Source organism: Ostrea edulis, chromosome 2 (genome assembly GCF_947568905.1).
Source record: "Ostrea edulis chromosome 2, xbOstEdul1.1, whole genome shotgun sequence".
Taxonomy (NCBI): Eukaryota; Metazoa; Mollusca; class Bivalvia; order Ostreida; family Ostreidae; genus Ostrea; species Ostrea edulis.
In genome coordinates this window covers 3,228,801-3,249,341 of record NC_079165.1, presented here as the reverse complement: position 1 = coordinate 3,249,341, position 20,541 = coordinate 3,228,801, and the positions used below count along the sequence as shown (strand labels likewise).

At 35.8% G+C, this 20,541-nt stretch overlaps 2 protein-coding genes across 4 annotated transcripts in view; one reads left to right on the top strand and one right to left on the bottom strand.

The window, feature by feature from the left end:
- Positions 1-4,655: 4,655 nt before the first annotated feature.
- On the bottom strand, positions 4,656-5,831 carry LOC125681966 (uncharacterized). The gene has a single exon (XM_048922260.2). The coding sequence runs from the start codon at positions 5,744-5,746 to the stop codon at positions 4,853-4,855; it is 894 nt and encodes a 297-aa protein (XP_048778217.1). The 5' UTR covers positions 5,747-5,831; the 3' UTR covers positions 4,656-4,852.
- Positions 5,832-5,867: 36 nt separating this feature from the next.
- The window catches only part of LOC125680275 (islet cell autoantigen 1-like), a 31,638-nt gene continuing 16,964 nt past the window's right edge, over positions 5,868-20,541 (top strand). Inside the window, exons 1-10 of one of the 3 annotated variants that reach the window (XM_048919725.2) lie at positions 5,868-5,988; positions 13,248-13,283; positions 15,555-15,732; positions 16,122-16,194; positions 16,431-16,554; positions 17,884-18,082; positions 18,469-18,693; positions 18,788-18,879; positions 19,761-19,841; positions 20,230-20,385. In XM_048919725.2, coding sequence (XP_048775682.2) covers positions 13,279-13,283; positions 15,555-15,732; positions 16,122-16,194; positions 16,431-16,554; positions 17,884-18,082; positions 18,469-18,693; positions 18,788-18,879; positions 19,761-19,841; positions 20,230-20,385 — 1,133 coding nt within the window. In that variant the 5' untranslated portion in view covers positions 5,868-5,988; positions 13,248-13,278. The remainder of the gene's footprint in view (positions 5,989-13,247; positions 13,284-15,554; positions 15,733-16,121; positions 16,195-16,430; positions 16,555-17,883; positions 18,083-18,468; positions 18,694-18,787; positions 18,880-19,760; positions 19,842-20,229; positions 20,386-20,541) is intronic. The other 2 variants (XM_048919726.2, XM_048919727.2) reach the window with 2 other exon arrangements.

Here is a 20,541-nt window from a genome sequence, read left to right as displayed (position 1 = left end):
GATTTGAACAAACTTGAATCTGCATTATGTCAGGAAGTTTTCATGTAAATCTCAGCTTTTCTGGCTTAGTGGTTCTTGAGAAGAAGATTTTTAAAGTTTTTCCCTATATATTTGTATGTAAAACTTTGATCCCCCCTTGTGGCCCCATCCTACCACCGGGGGCCATGATTTGAACAAACTTGAATCTGCAATATGTCAGGAAGCTTTCAGATAAATTTCAGCTCTTCTGGCCCAGTGGTTCTTGAGAAGAAGATTTTTAAATGACCCCACCCTATTTTTGCATTTTTGTGATTATCTCCCCTTTGAAAGGGACATGGCCCTTCATTTGAACAAACTTGAAAACCCTTCACCCAAGGATGCTTTTGGCCAAGTTAGGTTGAAATTGGCCCGGTGGTTCTGGAGAAGAAGTCGAAAATGTGAAAAGTTTACAGACAGACAGACAGACGGACGCCGGACAAAATGTGATCAGAATAGCTCACTTGAACCTTCGGTTCAGGTGAGCTAAAAACGCGTTATTTTTCGTTCGCGGAAATGGCCGAGTAGTTACTATTGTTGATTTACTTGTGAATGACATTAGAAATCGTTTTGATCAGCCAGGATATGCCAAATATATGCAGCTGGAATTGTTATTGTTGTAAGGGGCCAGAAGAATTTTTTTTATAAGGAATTTAAGTTGGTCACAAATTTTACGGTACCGACATCAATGCCAAACATTTGAGAATTCAATTTCAAACACCCGGGTGCAATCTCCCCAAAGACATCATTCCTTCCATTTAGACGATAACTGAATTCATCAAAAAACAGAAGGCATATTACTGTATAGCGAAATTGCAGTTTTTATTGAACTTCTTGTAATGCCAGCAACAAATGCTACCAGCCACAGGGGCTAAGCCCGTTTTGGGCCCGAACTCTGTGATACCATAAATATATTTATGGTATCACAGAGTTCGGGCCCAAAACGGGCTTAGCCCCTGTGCTACCAGCGAAAGAATGTTCAGCACACTGCACCTCATCAAGTCGTATCTGCGATCAACTATGACCCAAGTTAGACTAAATAACCTGATGATCCTTCACATATATCAAGAAGAGACGGAGAATCTGGATCTACGGGGCGTGGAAAATGAATTTGTCAGTGAGAATGAACAGACTATCCGTTTTTTGGAAAGTTTTAATGAAAGGACTGAAAAGTTGTGAGATTTTGATGAGCCAATTCCTGCAGCTCACTCAAGTACTGTAGTTTCAGTTACAATTTGTATATGAATTCAATAGGAAGTAGCCTGTGTGTGTGCTCGACGTAGAAACTTTTTTGTTGGTTTAGCCCCCCCCCCCCTTTCAATTTGCTTCCGACGCCTATGTCTTTAAAGTAAAGAACTACCGGTATATACACACGGTAACACTCCTACATTTTACACACGAATATTTCAGAATGATTGGCAAATATGCTAGTAAAGTTTTATTGAATGCAAAGTAGAATTCATATTTGTAATAGATTAATACCAGTGTTGCTTAGCGAACAACTTTTAATTCGGGGGGGGGGGGGGGGGATAAAATTTCGTTCATTGAAATCAAGACTTGAAATATTACAAAATTCCAAAGAAACAACCACTAAATCTCTTGAATTTGTTATTGATGCTTAATCTACATTTGCTTTATTTGATAACCTGGAAAAACCCCACCACAGAATGTCTCTAGAAAGCACTTGGTGACCCAAGTCATTTTCTTCCGAATCCTAGATGCAACTTTTCAAAGGTAACGTCCCTATCTGTCATCTTTTGAAAAAACCCATAGAATTATCACAGCAACTTTGTGACTACTTGTTTTATAATTTTTTTTTTTATTTCAAACACGTTTGATTTGGTTGAACACATTTTATTGTCTAAAAACACCTCTTCTATGCGACACTTAATAACACAAAACATGTACAACAGAATCAAAGGTCAATAAGATAATCTTCTTAAAGCAGTCAAATTATATATCAAGGGATATACATATGTACAAAATTACAAAGTACACCTGGACAAATATATCGCTCTTTCTTCGTTGTAATGAACAAATTATTTCATACTAATTGTTTAATATTGAGCGTATTCAATCCATAAAATCATATTTATAAGCAAAACCTACGCTTTATAGTTGTAAAATTTTCCACGTTAAACGCAAAAGCTTTGCAAAATACCGCGAAAGTTATGAGTTTATTCGTAAAAGTTTCGTGTTATAACGCGAAATTGTTTTTTTTTTTTCTTCAGGTATGAGAATGAGCTCAACAGTCTTTCGGACTGTTTGAACTTCACATGAAAAATACCCCCTGTCGTTTAATTGTCTTGGGGGGGGGGGGGGTCGTTAGAAGTTCAAGATCACCGATTCACGTATTGTAACAGTCTCATAAAATTAGTATCTATAGACCGTTATTTGTTTTAGGTCAAGAGGCGAAGATCTCCATGGTTTCTCATTGATATTTCAAATATACAGCCTTAGCTGGCAACAGGGAGTTGGGGGTGGGGACACGTAGCAACGGGGGGGGGGGGGGGTCTCCCTTTTCTGTAAAACATACTTTTTCGTTAGTGTTACATACAAAGTCCGTTATTTATTGCATGCAAAGTTTGTTTCACTGGCTGGTTGCCCCCCATAAAGGCAGTAGTAAAAGGTAGTGGAAATGTCAGTTTAAACCGGTCAGTTGAATCCATGTACTGAAGAATCACCACCCACCCCCTTCGATTAAGGATTTTGATCTTTGGGCTAATTTAAATCCTTTGCCTCTTTTTATTTATTTATTTATTTTTTTTTGGTCAAGAATTTAATTTTGGATACCCCAGTAGTCGGAACTTCTTTTCCAGATGCCTCACCCCTTTTAAAAAACGATGCAACATGCCTGCAGAGCCCCCATGATTCCCTAAGCTGATTCCTATTGTTTTTAGGTTAGAAAATCAATATAAGTTATATAGAAAGTTCCCTGATAATAATCTGCTAAAAAATTAGTAAAATCAATTCATGTCCAGTGTACATCGATTTGTTTGACATCAACATTATTTCCCCGATTTTCATTTCCTTAATTTTGGGGTTGTTGGAGTCTATTACTATTATATTAAATCTTTCAAGCTTACTATCTTCTCATTCCCTACAACTGTTAAAAATAGTGGGGGAGGGGCAGTCACCCAATATATGTTTTGTTTGTATTACAAAATAACAAACAATGGTCATTGCCTCTTACACCATAAGAGGTAGAGCTTTCATTTGGTATTTGTATTTCTTGTGACAAGGCCTTTCCTGTGACACCAAAAATCCTTGACCTGGTGATCTTAACATTTGACCTACTTTAAGAAAATTCAAATAGCCATATCTTTCAAATCCTAAGAGGTACTGTATTTATATCAAGCATGTGCATTTTTGTGAGAAGACCTTTCCAACAATGCCAGATTTGTTGATCTTGTGACCTTGACCACTGACTTAGTTTTTGGAAATTTTCCAAAAAACTACAATCAGGTCTTACTAGTGATTCCTACAGCAGCTTCTAAATGGCAGGCAAATTTAGTACCTCAGACAGGGGCAGAAGGGAACCCTCGAGTGGTTCTGGGCGTACAACACCAGTGTGCGAGATTTTGTGTATGATGTATGATATTCTTGTTTTCCTTTGGCTCTTTTATATTAAAACGGAGCTGAAAATGGGGCAGTTATCATTCCACCACCTAAATAAAAGTAATTTTTCTTCATTTTAAAACACCTTTTTGGGGTTGGATGTCTTTTGAGTGGGAGGTGTATTCTCAACAGACGACGAACTGCGACATCTGAGAAATTAACACATCAGTTATCAATCATATTTGAAGTAGCTATGTGCATATCTAAGTTGTTTGTTACTCATAAATGAAAGCATTTTAACGCCTGTTTTCGTTAGCTGTTGATCGAGTATATGCAATACCTGATCACTGAAATTTTTGTACAGAATATGAACAAAAACGGCAAAAGTTTAATTAAAGCTGTGCGATGTTTCAGGAACTTCTGTTCCTTGTTTCGAAACATTGCACAAAGTTCCACTTCGTTGTATCTATGTGTTCGTGTGAGCGTTTCGGATCTGGGTTAGAATAGGTCCTCAGTATCCCTTGCTTGTCATAAGAAGTGACTAAATGGGGTGGTCCTTTGAATGAGACCGCAAAAACAGAGGTCTGTGTCACAACAGGTGTTGCACGATAAAAATCCCTCCCTGCTCAATAGCCACACGCGCCAAGTATAGGCCTAAATTTTGCAGCCCTTCACCAGCAATGGCGACGTCTCCATATGAGTGAAATATTCTCAAGAGGGATGTTAAACAATAGACAATCAATCAAGCAATATAAAAAAATATTCCAGAGAATTTTTCTTTTACATTTGTCTCCCTTGCTTTTACATTTGTCTTCCTTGATTAACAGTTGTGATACACCCTCAAGCTATTTTTAAGCCTGAATCAAGTGTGGGTATACAAGTCTTGTCTTCAAAAACTATTGTATGGAGAGTTTCCCCTCTTTAACCTCATTTAAGGTCTTGATACAGCCTCCTGTCAGAAGAAGCCTTGACATCAGATATGAATTAATACCTAATGTTTCTTAGCTACAAAGATTTCTCTCAGTGACCTTGACCCCTGCATAGTGAAAAATAGGCAGATGTTACCTCTATTAAGTGTATTATATGGTTCATAGCTTTATTGTAGAGAAGTTGTGATGCTACATCCATGTACTTATTAAATAATATTCCAACAAACTTCTACTAAAGATGTTCCCCCAAAATGAAAAAAGAAGTTTTAAATTAGCTGAGGCTAGCTCATAATGATCCTTTTTTGGAATGGTGTAGAGCATCTGCAGTTGAATCAATCATTATGTATTAATTAATTACTCGTAATTGATATAGCTAAAACATTGTTGTTAACATATTTCCATCGTTTTCTTAAAGCACGGCACATTGTCAACAGTTTACTGTCAGGTAAAACCAATCTCTTAGCAAAAACGGTCTGACACTTTATTATCTGCTTAGATTCTTCAATGTATCCTCTTTGCATTAAACTTTGAGCAAAAAATAGTTTTGCTTTGCTGGCCAAGATTGGGTCTCCCTCCTCCTCAGCGATTTTCAACTGTTTTATTGCGATCCTCCCAGCCTCCTCGGCGAATTGTAGACTATGATCACCCAGAGATGAGTATGCACCTCCAAGTGTTGAAAACCAAGCAAACGCCTCCTCTAGTAGCACCCGTCTCATCACCTGCTCCCATGTTCTATAGTTCCAAGCATAATCGACCTTCTGTTTGGGATAAATGGGAAGAACTTCAATCACAAAGTCCACTTTTACTTCTTCACCTGACTGCTTTATCACTACCGGGTGTGTTTTCACCTTGTTTTCAGTTATGTTCATGGTGGTCTGCTGAATGGCGCAATGACTTTTGACAAATTTTAATAGCCTTTTTCTAAATTTTGGAAAAAGTTTAAATTCCCACACCAGACAGGAAGCCAAATGGGCATCTAAATTCAAAATGGTCTTTAAAAAGTTGTCATCCGATTGAGGTATCTTTGTTCGGGTGTCTAAAGGTAGAACAATGTTATTTACATTCTCAGTTTCTGATGAGTTCATAAATTCTGAATGTAGTGTATTGTTTTGAGTATCGTTTGAAGAAACTTCATGGGCATGGCACACACCAGACGATCCTTTGTCAAACGTGTGATACAAAGTGTCAGTGACTTCGTCTCCTACTCTTGCATACAGTGCAAAACATTTCACGTTAAAAGACATCTTGTACTCTTAATTAATATAACTTTAAAGATCGTTACCAACTGTTTCCATGACTAGATACACACATGGACCGAATTTCCTTATAATTTTACATCGGGATCGATGTTCATAAAATATGTTCGTGAATTTCCGGAAGTCATCGAGTTGGCTCCGTTGTAAACATGGACGAATGCAGATGATGCGGATAAATTATTGGAGATATTTTTACATAGTTTCCATAGAGCCACTTCCAATATAGAAAGGTACATCTGCAAGTTAATCATTAAAACGTAGGAAATGGCGTTTTTATAAGGAATAGTTTTAAATTCTTTAGATTTATATCAAATTTTTAAGTTGCTTGATTCCGTGCTACGTCATATCATCACACTAATTGTTGAACAATATGAAAAAAACCTGTGTTTGAGCCGAAAATACATGTACATATGAATTCGGAGAATTGTTGTTTGAATACATACAAAATTAGGTATTGCAATAGCCCATGTGTTGTACTCGTCCATAATCAATAAGTAGACTAGGTATAACCATTATCCATATATAACACAGTATTTACATTGAAACATATTTAGATTTACAGACAGTGTAATGATTTGCATAGTATAGGTAGCAGTTGAAAAGGTTCCTAATTTGTGGGAACAATCAACTTTATTTACAGTCATTGATAGGTACTGCTAAATGATGAACTGTAAATAAGGCCAATTCTTAATTTGTAGATTATCATCTGAGGTCACAAAAAATACGGAGTGGGTGGGAGGATTTTATTTCTTAATTTTTAATTCCCAGAAAAAAAAATGATAAAAGGCATCACACAAAGTGTTAATCGAGTTAACAAAGAATCCTTGGTAGAAGATATAAAACCAACATTCTGTGACTTTAATCATGTACACAGAGCTCCAGATAAGGTGCGTTTCAGCGTAAATACTTGTTGAATTTTACCAAATACGCATGTAAGTTTAAAGCCATGCGTACAATTACGCATTAGCGAATTTAAATACGCTTTACACCCCCAAAGTAATGCGTACTTGTGATACATTTAGTATGATATAAATACGAATTATCTATTCATATGAATTGAGGTTAGCCCAGGGCTTGCTCATACATGAAATAGTGCGATGACAATCAGAATTTGAATGTTTGGAAGAGATAACTCAAAACAACTATATAGGACTAATTGTTATACTTTTTTCTTAAAGAGGTAGTGTGTGGTCGAAATCACAGAAAAAAAACTTGTATTATCAAACAAATGATATGATTGCTGCTAAAAACATGGTATAGAAAATGTTACCGGATAGACAATACTTCTTCTGTTAAAGTTTTTCTGAAACGCTGCTCCAGCAGCATTGTCTCAATAAATATTTAAAAGCATTTGCGAGAATGGGAGACACGCATTTATTTAATACTTGTATATTTACAGGGGAAAATCCTTTGTAGTTCTTTTTATTAAAACTCTTCATTGTCATTGGGATTTTTTAATTTATCATTGAGGTATATTGAAATTTAATATTTCAGACACTCAGTCACATGATTACAATCCAATTCTGTATTAGTGGCAAAACAGCAAAGATAATCAGGAAATTACAAAATACATTTTTGACTTTTTCTGAAAAGCAAAATACTCCTTGATTTGAAAATCAGGGAGTGTAAATACTCTTTGTGGTAAAATGTTATCTGGAGCTCTGGTACATATGAATTCGGAGAAGCAGGTTTGTTTGAAATCGTAATTTTTGCGAAAATAAAAAAATCGGGATGGGTCCTTTTTTGAGGGGGGGTGGGGATGATAATCTATCAATTTATTTTAATTGGCCAAACTATGAAGAACTACAGGTATATTTTGTATAATACGGTGTGACTTGTTTTATCATACTCTGACATCAATCATCCAGGTGATATTTGGAACCAGATTTGGGGTTTTGTTGCAAAATAAATGAATTTGATGTTATCATGCAGAGACGTAAAGCTTTTAATAGGCCTGCGTATTATTTAGCATTGATTCATTTTCTGAATTTATCTGAACAACACACTTAAACGAAAATTTTAAAAACTTGAATATGAATATTAAGAACAAAGAATACAAAATTATTCATTTCAAACTGTAGTTTTACATTTGCCTCTAGAACATTGCAAAGTCAGACAAGTATGTTGTGCACGTGCTATAAAATTCAATGTTACTCTTGTACTAACACATTTCATTTGCTTTAAAACCCCATATAACAAAACTTACATGATTCTCGTTCCAAATATCGCCTAGATGAGGAATATGATAAAATTATTCATATGAACACCATATTACACAAAGTAAACTTAAAAGTGCTTCATAGTTCTTTACATTGTAATGCATTAGGCCTAAATATGAGTTTTTTAAATTATTGCAAATTGAAATTGAGTTATTGATTGGAGGGAATGTGTTAGAATTTTATATGGGTTTTTATAGCTACAAGCAAAGATCATGGGCACATTGTGTTTGTCCTTTCTGTCATTCTCACAGGGGCTAAGCCCGTTTTGGGCCCGAACCCTGTGATACCATAAATATAGAAAGGGGTCTAACTCTGACACACATAAAAAACTAACCACTCGCTTCAAATGCCTAAAAAATCTAAATACCCGATAGACTTACAATCTCAAATACCTTAAAACTGATCAAAACATAATTCTTGTGATATTGCACTTGGAGAAGGAAATTGAACATTATTTCTTGGCTTTTATAATTGTTTTTTTTTTGTTTATTCTATTTCATTTAGATTATTATTACCCATTTTCCCCTTCTTTAAAGTTTTAGACAATTCGGGTATTTAGTGTATTCATTAAAATGGCAGATCTTATCAACAGTTGATGCTGCTGAGGAAAAATAAATCCTGTAACGTCTACACGAAGAACATTATTAAAATATGAGGAAGGAAGTAGCGTATAATTGATGTGAAATTTTAATTGACAGGTCCGAAATCTTCCATACTAGTCTGAATTTCGCTGCTGTCATAGGCGAGAAACGACTCTGTGACCTGGACCGGTAAATGTCCTACTAAAAATAAACAAGTGAAATCGAGAGAACGATGACGTATATCTTTGTTATTTTAAGAACCAGTTACTTGAAATTTGGCATGCAAGTAGTTAAAACATTAATCTATGCAAGGAAAACGACAAACTACGCATAGCTTACCTAGTTTAAGATTTTTTAGGCATTTGAAGCGAGTGGTTAGTTTTTTATGTGTGTCAGAGTTAGACCCCTTTCTATATTTATGGTATCACAGGGTTCGAGCCCCAAAAAACGGGCTTAGCCCCTGTGGTCATTCTGTCCAAAACTTTAACACCTTGCAATGTACATGACTACTACATGTAGTTCAAGTCTATCTAAATTGTGTCACTTTAATTCATACAGAAAAAGTATAAAGTGGCATCTGGAGCTATTGTGTTTTGAATTTCTTAAAGACCCCCCCCCCCCCCCCCCCAAATACTGTATGGTTTCTTCCTGGATCACAGGTTGTGGGCAGAGCTTATCTACTTGCCTTATTACTTTTTACCTGACTAATAGATCATGCTGTTGTGTATACTTTTGATATACACAGGAAGTGTCTCAGGGTGGTCTGTAGAGTTTCTGTGGTCATAGTGTTTGTATAATGGTGATATCCCTAACAGTAGCTGACAAACAGTCTACACCCCTTCATCTTTCTCTCTCCCAATGGCTCAGTGAATTTTACATTTTAGGAATTCATGTGCAAATTATTGTTTGATGTGTTTTATTTCTGATTGTGTAATTTTTAATACATGTAGGCAAGAAAATAATGAATTGCATTGTTCAGAGGGACTTTTTTTAAAATTTGAATTATGAGAAAATAGCAGTTATGTACAGGTCAGTGCAATCATAACTCTGGTATACTGGGCTTCCTCAAGATCTAAAGAATACTGGTATTTTTGGCTGTTATTGTTATCAAAACAACCTTACTCAGGTAGAAGTAGAGCACAGTCTCTGCAGATGTCAATCCACCGAAGATCTATTGTTAAAAGTATGATTGACGGGTGGCTTACCATTAATCAGGATACATATATTTTAACAAATATTAGTCATTTTCTCTTCCAATATTTGCAAATTACGACTTAAAGATAAGGAATTTATTCTGAGATCACTGCAGTTCCCTTTGTTAACACTAACCTGTTCCTGTGTGCACAGGATTTTCAAACTGTAATGTGGCTGATGAAAAGCTTAACAAATACTACAAGAAAAGGGGCACAAATGCACAGCATGTAGTAAGTAAAAATAGGTCAAGGGAGGAAAATATAAAAACTCATGTAACAACTGTCATATGCTATTTAGGCAAAGCTAAACACTCGAATTATCAACCAAAGGCAAATAAACTGATGAAATCTAATATAGGTGCTGCAGCCATGTCAGAAAAAGACAGTGAGCTAAGTAATGCCATACATATGTGTGATATGAATGGACCTATGAAAATATTGCACTGGTCATCATTCCACATAGGAACATGGTTTATTGATTAAAGAATGACTTATATAAATGTCAGTAATGCTAAACTGCAGCAGTTATTTATCTTGGTTAACGAAACATTGAAAAGGTTGGCCTTATATTTAAAAATAACACGCCAGTCTATTATTGGAAATCGGTGTTTTCCTTAATAAACTTCTGAGTCGGCCATTTCATCAGCAAAAGCGCTGGGGGCGTTAACTTAATATTGGGTAATAATTAGACTTGCTCAAGTCTCTATGTTGTTTTTATTACTCTATCATTTCGTTCAAATTTTACTGTGTTTCAGAAATCTAAATCTCTGCTCTCTACCATACTATGTAATATGTGTTTGGTGAATGAAACAGCATCATCATTATTAGATTAATTTAATATACCAGTGTTATTTTTCGTTTACTACAAGAGGCCCATGGACAACGTTGTTCACTAAAACAGTGATATTTTTCATGTGAAAATTTAATCTTCATTGTCCTGGAGTTCATGTTGTGGATAATCTTAAACTCTGTGTACAGTGAATGATATATTGACAAAATTTGATACTGATACTTGTTATTCTTCCCCTCAAACATATTCTCCTTTTGATGAAATTATTCACTTTAAAAGTAATAAATAGTTCCCTACAGCCAGTGTAGCAAGATCTAAGATTAGGACTGAGAAAATTAGAGTCTACCCACGCGCCCAGTGAATTTTCAATATTGTCATGAGAAAAATCTCCCATAATCCTTTTGATCATCCATTTTTATATCTCATTAACCTGAGATTTTAAACTTGTGTGGATTACATCTTGACAGTCTTATGACCCCCTGTGTGATCTAGCCTGTCCTATTGATTGGAAATGAGTCGGCCCAATGTATAATGAAATATGATATCAATCTTAGCCAGGGAAAGCCGATGGATGTGATGTCACAGTCTTTATTTTGATGGCATAATACAAATGAAAAAGTGGTGGTTCTAACTGTTTTGAACAACAGGCAATACAAACCTCTGGTTTTCTTGCATCTGAATAGCAACTACTCGTGTTGAGTTTCATGTTTCAATTTCTTAGTATGCTATAGGTGATGCAAAACATGGTGACAGCCCCCTACCCCTCCTCTTCCCCCTGTTATTCTAGTGTTCGTTTAGCACATTGTACATGGTGTCATTTTGTGGGCTGGGGAATAATTCTGCATTGCACAGTTTTCATCTTGAGTCGATGAAAATCTTTCATTCTGTGGAATTTTTACACTTAATGACCCGTTGCAATTTTTCTACTGTACTAGAGTGCTTGTTTGTTCCATTTTAAATTCTCTCAATAATTTGAATCTCATACATTTGATAGACACTGGATATAATGGAGTTACATGATGAATATTTTTATGATTGTTTTATGCCCCTGTAATCGGATATTCATCAGTTTAGTTTTTGGTGTGTCTGTTTGTTCGTCCACAAAAACTTTAAACTTGGCCATAGCTTTTGAATAGATGGTGATAGGGCTTTCATATTTCTCATGTGTATTCCTTTCTTTTTTAACCAAGTGACCTTGACATAGGGGATTGATTTACTTTTGAAATACTTTAACCTTGGTCATAACTTTTGAATAGAGCTTTCATATTTCAATTGTGTATTCCTTCAACCTTAATTGTGACATGACCTTTCTTTGATTCCAAATTTTTTGATCTTGTGACCTTGGCCTGGGGTTTGACCTAGTTTTGAGAAACTTTATCCGTGGCCATAGCTTTTGAATGGTTAGTGATATGGCTTTCATATTTCACATGTGTATCCCTTGTGACAAGGTCTATCTTTGGGTACTACTATTTCTTTGCTGTCATATGGAGGCATCAGGGTTTCCACAAACACACATTGTTTTCAATCTTGTTCATGTTTTATATACTTGTTTGTCCCATCTCAGCCATTTGTTAATAGCATTGTCAAATAGATCTGTCAGTGCAGGTAAAAATTACCAGCACCTCACCCCTTGTTCTATTCCTTTTTTATCCCCTTTTTCCAAAAAATTGTTTCAGCAGTGGGCTGATATTGACACATGACTGTTACTTTCTCTGTCAGTGAGTGGAAACATGGGCTTGGTGGGATTAATTTGCTGGTGGGTGTGACAATAGACTTCCAAGGGTTTTGGTTATATGATGTATACTGTAACAGCTATTCTCACTGCAGTATGTCTATGACGATCTAGCTTATCCTGAATTAATTGTAAATACACCGGTTTTTCCCGGAGGGAGGGGTTGGAGGCTCAGTGAGAATGGATGAGGGATGAATGTAGCTTTATGTTGGTAAGTTTTGAAGTGAATTACAGATGCACATTGTACTATATTAGTGACTGGTTGTTTTTTTGTGCAAATACTCCTTAGGTGTTCATTGACAATAAAATATACACATTTAACAATATGCACCTGAATTCATATGCTGGTCTGATCAATGTTTCACCGGCTATGACACAGCATTGTAGTGGGCTAGTGTTGACTGTATCTTATATACATAGAGAGGCTGATCAATGTTTCACCGGCTATGACACAGCATTGTAGTGGGCTAGTGTTGACTGTATCTTATATACATAGAGAGGCTGATCAATGTTTCACCGGCTATGACACAGCATTGTAGTGGGCTAGTGTTGACTGTATCTTATATACATAGAGAGGCTGATCAATGTTTCACCGGCTATGACACAGCATTGTAGTGGGCTAGTGTTGACTGTATCTTATATACATAGAGAGGCTGATCAATGTTTCACCGGCTATGACACAGCATTGTAGTGGGCTAGTGTTGACTGTATCTTATATACATAGAGAGGCTGATCAATGTTTCACCGGCTATGACACAGCATTGTAGTGGGCTAGTGTTGACTGTATCTTATATACATAGAGAGGCTGATCAATGTTTCACCGGCTATGACACAGCATTGTAGTGGGCTAGTGTTGACTGTATCTTATATACATAGAGAGGAAAAACTGAACAAATAACAGTGTTTCTCTTTGCCAGCTTTAAATGCTGAAATTGGCTTTTCTTATGTTGTTGATCAATTTTTTTTATTTGCAGGCTGACATAAAGAAGCTGTTGAGGTGACAGGATGACGTAAGTAGACCGGCCACTCATTTGATCTGTATGAGGTTTTTAAACTCCAAAACACACATTTACTTTTGTTATCTTGGTTTATGTAGAATGATTGATATGGTATGGACATTATATAACGACTTAAAATATACATGTAAAGTTACAGGCTACTAGATACACATCAATGAAATAAAAAAAACATTGGTTGTCCATCTGTATGTATGTAGACCGATTTGTTTCAGGGCATAAATTGACTTTCCTTGTCATCTAGAGTACTGTAAGCAAATTCTTAGGTCAAAATTTCTAAGGTCAAGCAAACTGGACTCTGATACTTGTTTTGGAAAATGGATTTTCGGGCCAAAAATGATTTCCTAGTTTATTCATAGTCACCATACTGAACACACTTATTCGTCATGGAATGAGGATGTTTCCTTATTATTTGATTTTGGTATCAAAAGGTCAAAGGTTAAGCCCACTGGATACTGATATAAAGGAAAATGGTTTTATATGAAGTCACCATATATTATAAAGACTTGTCTTAATAGGATGAGAATGGCAACAATTGATTTTGAGGTCAAAAGGTCACAGGTTAAGTAAACTGGACAGTGATATATGACAACAGTTTCAGGACCGTAAATTAGTTTTGATTTCACATGAAATCACAAAATTTCACACACAAATCTTTCTCTACTTTAGGGTCAAAGGTCAAGCAAAGTAGACTTCAAACTAAGAAATTGGATTCCGTGTCACAATTGATTTTCCTTCTTAGTATATAATTGTCAAAGAAGCATAATACATCTTCTTCCATCCACTACTTAGATCTCTGCCTCACTGCAATTGTGATCAATATGAGTGGGATAGCTTTATTTGTGATTGATGTTGGGGGGATATATCAGTATAATTAGGATAGTTCTAGTTTCTATTGTGATCGGTGAGGGGGGGGGGTATATTAGTATAATTAGGATAGTTCTAGTTTCTATTGTGATCGGTTGGTTGGGGGTATATTAGTATAATTAGGATACTTCTAGTTTCTATTGTGATCGGTGAGGGGGGGGGGGGGTATATTAGTATAATTAGGATACTTTTAGTTTCTATTGTGATCGGTGAGGGGGGGGGGGTATATTAGTATAATTAGGATACTTTTAGTTTCTATTGTGATCAGTGGTGGTGGGTGGATATATCAGTATAATTAGGATAGTTCTAGTTTCTATTGTGATCGGTGAGGGGGGGGGGTATATTAGTATAATTAGGATACTTTTAGTTTCTATTGTGATCAGTGGTGGTGGGTGGATATATCAGTATAATTAGGATAGTTCTAGTTTCTATTGTGATCGGTGAGGGTGGATATATCAGTATAATTAGGATAGTTCTAGTTTCTATTGTGATCGGTGAGGGGTGGATATATCAGTATAATTAGGATAGTTCTAGTTTCTATTGTGATCAATGGTGGAGGGTGGATATATCAGTATAATTAGGATAGTTCTAGTTTCTATTGTGATCGGTGAGGGGGGATATATCAATATAATTAGGATAGTTCTAGTTTCTATTGTGATCGGTGAGGGGGGGTGTGTGTGTGTGTGGATATATCAGTATAATTAGGATAGTTCTAGTTTCTATTGTGATCGGTGAGGGGGGATATATCAGTATAATTAGGATAGTTCTAGTTTCTATTGTGATCGGTGAGGGAGGGATATATCAGTATAATTAGGATAGTTCCAGTTTCTATTGTGATCGGTGGAGGGAGGGGGGGGGTAGGGTATATCAGTATAATTAGGGTAGTTCTAGTTTCTATTGTGATCAATGGTGGAGGGGGGATATATCAGTATAATTAGGATAGTTCTAGTTTCTATTGTGATCGGTGAGGGGTGGATATATCAGTATAATTAGGATAGTTCTAGTTTCTATTGTGATCGGTGAGGGGGGATATATCAGTATAATTAGGATAGTTCTAGTTTCTATTGTGATCGGTGAGGGGTGGATATATCAGTATAATTAGGATAGTTCTAGTTTCTATTGTGATCGGTGAGGGGGGGATATATCAGTATAATTAGGATAGTTCTAGTTTCTATTGTGATCGGTGAGGGGGGGGGATATATTAGTATAATTAGGATAGTTCTAGTTTTGCGCATGGGGGACTCAGAGGGTATCGGTCCAGCTACTAACTAGGATAGTTTTAGTTTCACTCTTGTCTTGACTTTGTGTAGATTTGAAAAAAGGTGAAGGAAACTTCTGTATGAAGTATTTTCCTTACACTCATAAATATCTTGTGTATAAAATGCATTTGACTTTTAGGACCCAGGGCTATTCGGGGCCCAATTATGATAAGTGGGTGGAAAGAACGGAAACCTCGACTTTCCATAAAATGAAGGAGACTTTTTGGACCACGAAACAAGCTGTCATACAGAAGCTGGGCAAGAAAGAAGATGAGCATGTGGTGGCCTCCGACTCCGAACTGGACTCCAAATTAGAGGTCAGTCAATTTCATGGTGTTGAAATTCATTTGTGGTAACAGATTATAAGGACTCAAGATCAGAGCGGCTAGATATGGTGGCTGATTTCTACCATTTTACGCCTTTTTGTTATTTCGAGGCGAAACGACAACAAAACGATATTTAGCAACTTTTCGACCTAAAATAACGAAAAGACGACAAAATGATATTATTAGCTACTTTTCACCTCAAATTAACCAAAACACAACACATTGTAAAATAGCACAAATCAGCCACCATACCTAGCTCCTAGGCTAGCCGCTACGATCTTGAACACAGCCCAGGACTCAATTACTTCTATCTGTACTGTATTCTTACAGTAGGTTAAATGTTGTACATTTTTGTCTCAATGTCTGGTTTCATGTTATAGGTATTTCGAGCAATCCAGAAATCATCCATGTTGTTATTGAGAGTTTTAGAGAAATACCAGGACAGGTTGTGTGGTATGTACAGTTCTAGTCCGCTGTGGACTTACACATTTTTATATAGCGAGAATTGTCGCGGATTTTCACATTTTGATTACACCATAAACAAAGCAAAATGTTTTGATTTTTAAACCATGTTTTTCACAATATCTGTGATAGCTCTTAATGGAAAAATATTGTTTAGTGTACAACAAATTCTTCTGTCCATAATAATTTTGAAAACATCCTTTTAATATTTGTGATTTTATTGTTAGTATTATCACAAGAAGAGAATTCCACAGGGAGGTTTTTGAAATCCCAAAGTAATCTGGACAAGACAAGAGCAGGGAAGATGATGGCTGCTGTTGGAAAATCACAAAGTTTTGCTGCTCAACAAAGGTACTAGTTTACCTCATCTTGAGGCACGTACAGTCAACTCTCGATAAACCGCCACATTTTGTTCTTATGAAATTATGGCATTATAACGAATTTGGCGATGAATTGAATTACTGCCATCTTGAAGAAATATAGTTACCGTTCTTTTATATGTAAGAGTTATCTTTCCTCTATTTACAATACTTATGTAAGTGAGCGATCGGGTAACATTCGGTAAACAATCCTTTCTCGTCTATGTTATAAATATCTTTCAAATCATAATTTTTCATTACTTCTATTGCCTCTTTCCGGCCATCAGTAATCAAACTCACATCAATTCCGGCACTTTCACCGCTTATAATTCTGGAAGAAATTCCATGATGTTGTTTGAAACGTGTTAGCCACCCTTCAGAATATTTGAAATTGGATATTCCTAGCTCTGCACCATACTGTTTTCCCTTTTCAATTATCATATCCCCAGTAACAGGAATGTTTTTTTTTTGTCCTGACTTGCGTAAACCACATAAACAATGCCTTTTCTAAGTCAGTATTGAGTGCACTGCAGTGCCGTTTCCTGGCAGGTGAGCCTTTAGAGATTGGGTCAGGGTTGACAAGAATTGCATCCTTTGCTGCTAAGATGTCGCCTCTTTCGTGGCGAAGCCATAGCTAAATTGAAATGTGTTTCTATGATGTATAAAGAACTTGATTACAGTTCATCTCGAGTAATTTTCTTGTTTATTCAATACAGCAATTACTGGGATCCTTCTGTCCAAGTGTACGCCGGAGATCGATAATGACCAATTTACTGCTTCACTGACCATGTGCACCTATGGCGGTTTATCGAGATAATTAATACGTTGAAATGGACTTTTGTAATGTGGCAAATGGTGATAGCGAATTTGGCATTTTAACGAGAGTTTTAAGTAACAGGAAAAATGTTCCTAGAAAAATGTGGCATTATAACGAAAATGGCGATGAATTGAGTGGCGATAATTCGAGAGTTACCTGTAATTTCCTTTGAATGAAATGTTCGAGTTGACTTTTTTATTTTTCCTACTTCATCCTAAATAGAAAGTTGGTCAATAAAATGGTGTTCATTTGTAAAACTATAAACAATGAATACTTATTTATTTTTAAGATATGTTTATTCAGTGTTTTCAAAACAAATGCCATTTGTTGACATGAAAGAAAATTCCCAGTTTGTTCTATTATGACGCTATAATGTCTTGTTATTGTACTGAAGTGTTTTGCAAGCACTAATGTCTTTTATTTATACATTGTTTAAATAGGTAGGTATAATTATTGATGCTGAAATGTTCAGGGCTTATGTTTTATTCTTTATTTCTTGCTCAGGTTGTCATTGAGAGTGCCTCTAGTTCGACTGTACCAGGAAGTAGAAACATTCCGATATCGTGCCATATCTGACACACTCATGACTATAAATAGAATGGAGGCTGCTAGGACGGAGTACAGGGGAGCTCTTCTGTGGATGAAGAACGTGTCCGAGGAACTCGATCCTGACACGTACAAACAGTTAGAAAAGTTCCGAAAAGTAGGTCCAGGGCTAAGGTCTACAAAAGTACATACATGTAGCATTAAAGTAGGTTGAAGGCTGTGATGTACAAAAATACAGAAAATTAAAGTAGGTCAAAGTAGGGGGATTAAAAAATAATGAACATTTAAATTTTGTTAAATATTGAGGAACAGTTTTATGTTGAAATTTATTTGATTTTTTTCCATTCAGACATAATTCATGTAATGATTTAGGAAATCTGTGGATCTATTGTTTATAAAGATACAGGTGCATAATTATTACAAAATGTACACAGAGTAGATGATAGTTTAAATAAGTAAAAGATAAAAATGTGAAACAGACAATGGGGCACTGTCCTGTAAGACAATTAGCCACTGCTCTATATGATATTCCTTCACTGTTAGGTTCAGGCCCAGGTGAGGAAGACGAAGGCCAAGTTTGACAAGCTGAAGTTGGACGTGATGCAGAAGGTGGATCTACTGGCCGCCTCTCGTTGTAACATGTTCTCACACGTCCTTGCCAACTACCAGTCCACATTGCTCCACTTCTGGGAGAAAACCTCGCGCACCATGACAGCGGTGGCAGAGAGCTTTAAAGGATACCAATATTACGAATTTAACATTATAAAGGTGAAAGATTGAAAGATTAAAATTCTAATGAGCGCTGTACTGCATGAAAAAACCTGAACATGTAAAAATGAACACACTGTTTTTTATTTGGTAGGAACTTGCTGAGCCAAGCAAAAAGTTGTCGGAGGAGACCTCCAAGTCAGAACCAGCAGAGAGAGACACAGAGGAGGATTTTGATCCCAGCAAGTGAGTTGTGTGCATGAGTGTCATTGGGTGTTTTGTAGTATGCTGCTGTAGTAATAGACCAATCAGTGTCAGAGGAGAAGTGTTGTGTATTAATTAAATGCCTGCGGCTGCAGGGCAAGACTTGGGGCTTGTTTATTGTTCATATATTAGATTTACTGCTCATTGGTCTTAACCAATAAAACATACTTGTACAAGATTAATTAAATTAATTTGTAAATAGGTAATGGTAAATAATATTTCATAGAAATATACAACATACATAAACTACACACTAAAAAAAGTTGTACTCCCCCCCCCCCCCCCCCCCCCAAATGCTACATTGAGAAAATGAATGTAGTGTAAAAACCTGTATACAGTAAAACACATTTATAACAAAGTGCTGGGAAATGAACAATTTAAATTCATTAAAGATGTAGTTCATTATATCCATTAAGTTCAAAATATGTTTTAAAACTACAGGGAATGAAAATCACTTCACTGTAAGCTTGAACTCGTTGTAAGTGTGTTTGCTGTATCTGTGTTTTACTGTAAGTGTAGATTTATTGTAACTGTGTTCACTGTAACCAGGTTCTACTGTATATCCATAAATAAATCTCTGTACTTATGTACATAATTAGGAAGACTCTTTGCTTATCTCCTTATGAAACAAGATAAATATCACATCAATCTGACTAAAGTACAGACCTATATATATAATAATATAGGTCTGTACTTTTGTCAGATTGAATAACATGTTTCTTGCATGAATTAGTTTTCACATAAGATATATTTACATGTACTTTCATTTGTTGCAGTAGAAGAATTTTTTTTCCTATTATATAGTTGCTTTGTAGTGTTTTATTATGTTGTGCTTATGTTGTTTTGTGTCTGTATTTGTGAAGCTGTGAAAAATGCATGGATAGAAGGTCGAGAGAAGATTCTGATAACCCCATGTCCAGTTCATCTTACCTGGAAGACGATAGGTAATATATTCGTCACTCTCCATCACTGGTTTTCCTTATTACTGTCAAATTTTGTGTGTGTAGACATTTTAACAGAAAACAGAAATAACTAAAGTAAGAGTAAATTAGTGTTACTATTTGAAGAAAAAAGAAGACCTAAGATTAAATATTTTTAAAACATTCTTACATTTAAGTAAAAATTAAATTCAAAATTCCTACATTTAAGTGAAGAATAAATTTAAGAATTCCTACATTGAAGAGAAGATTAAATTTAAATATTCGTACTTTTAAGTGACGAATAGATTTAAAAGTGAAGATTAAATTTAAATTCGTACTTTTAAGTGAAGAATAGATTTAAAAATTCCTACATTTAAGTGAAGATTAAATTTTAAAAATTCCTACATTTAAGTGAAGGAATATGTCCCGAATGTGGACATTTTTACCAAGAAGAGGGAAAGAAGCAGCAAAGTTTTAATGTAGCACAGAGAGCTTACACTGAGGAGAGTAGTCTCCCTTCTCTACAACAGGAAGCATGTTTAGAATCCAGTGATGGTGAAGAGACTAGGTACCTCAGAGTCTGTGTTTGTAATTAACACAATACTAACCTTACTGTTAGATTTTTTATCACAAGGTAGCACATGTAGTAGGACTCACATTGTAGTGGGACTCACAAATTCTGTGTGTACCTATTTTAGCAGGATTCACCGTGCTAAATTCTTAA

What these genes read in the sequence shown, in the direction of transcription:
- LOC125681966 (XM_048922260.2), bottom strand. Translation starts at nt 5,746, where the DNA reads ATGTCTTTTAACGTGAAATGTTTTGCACTGTATGCAAGAGTAGGAGAC.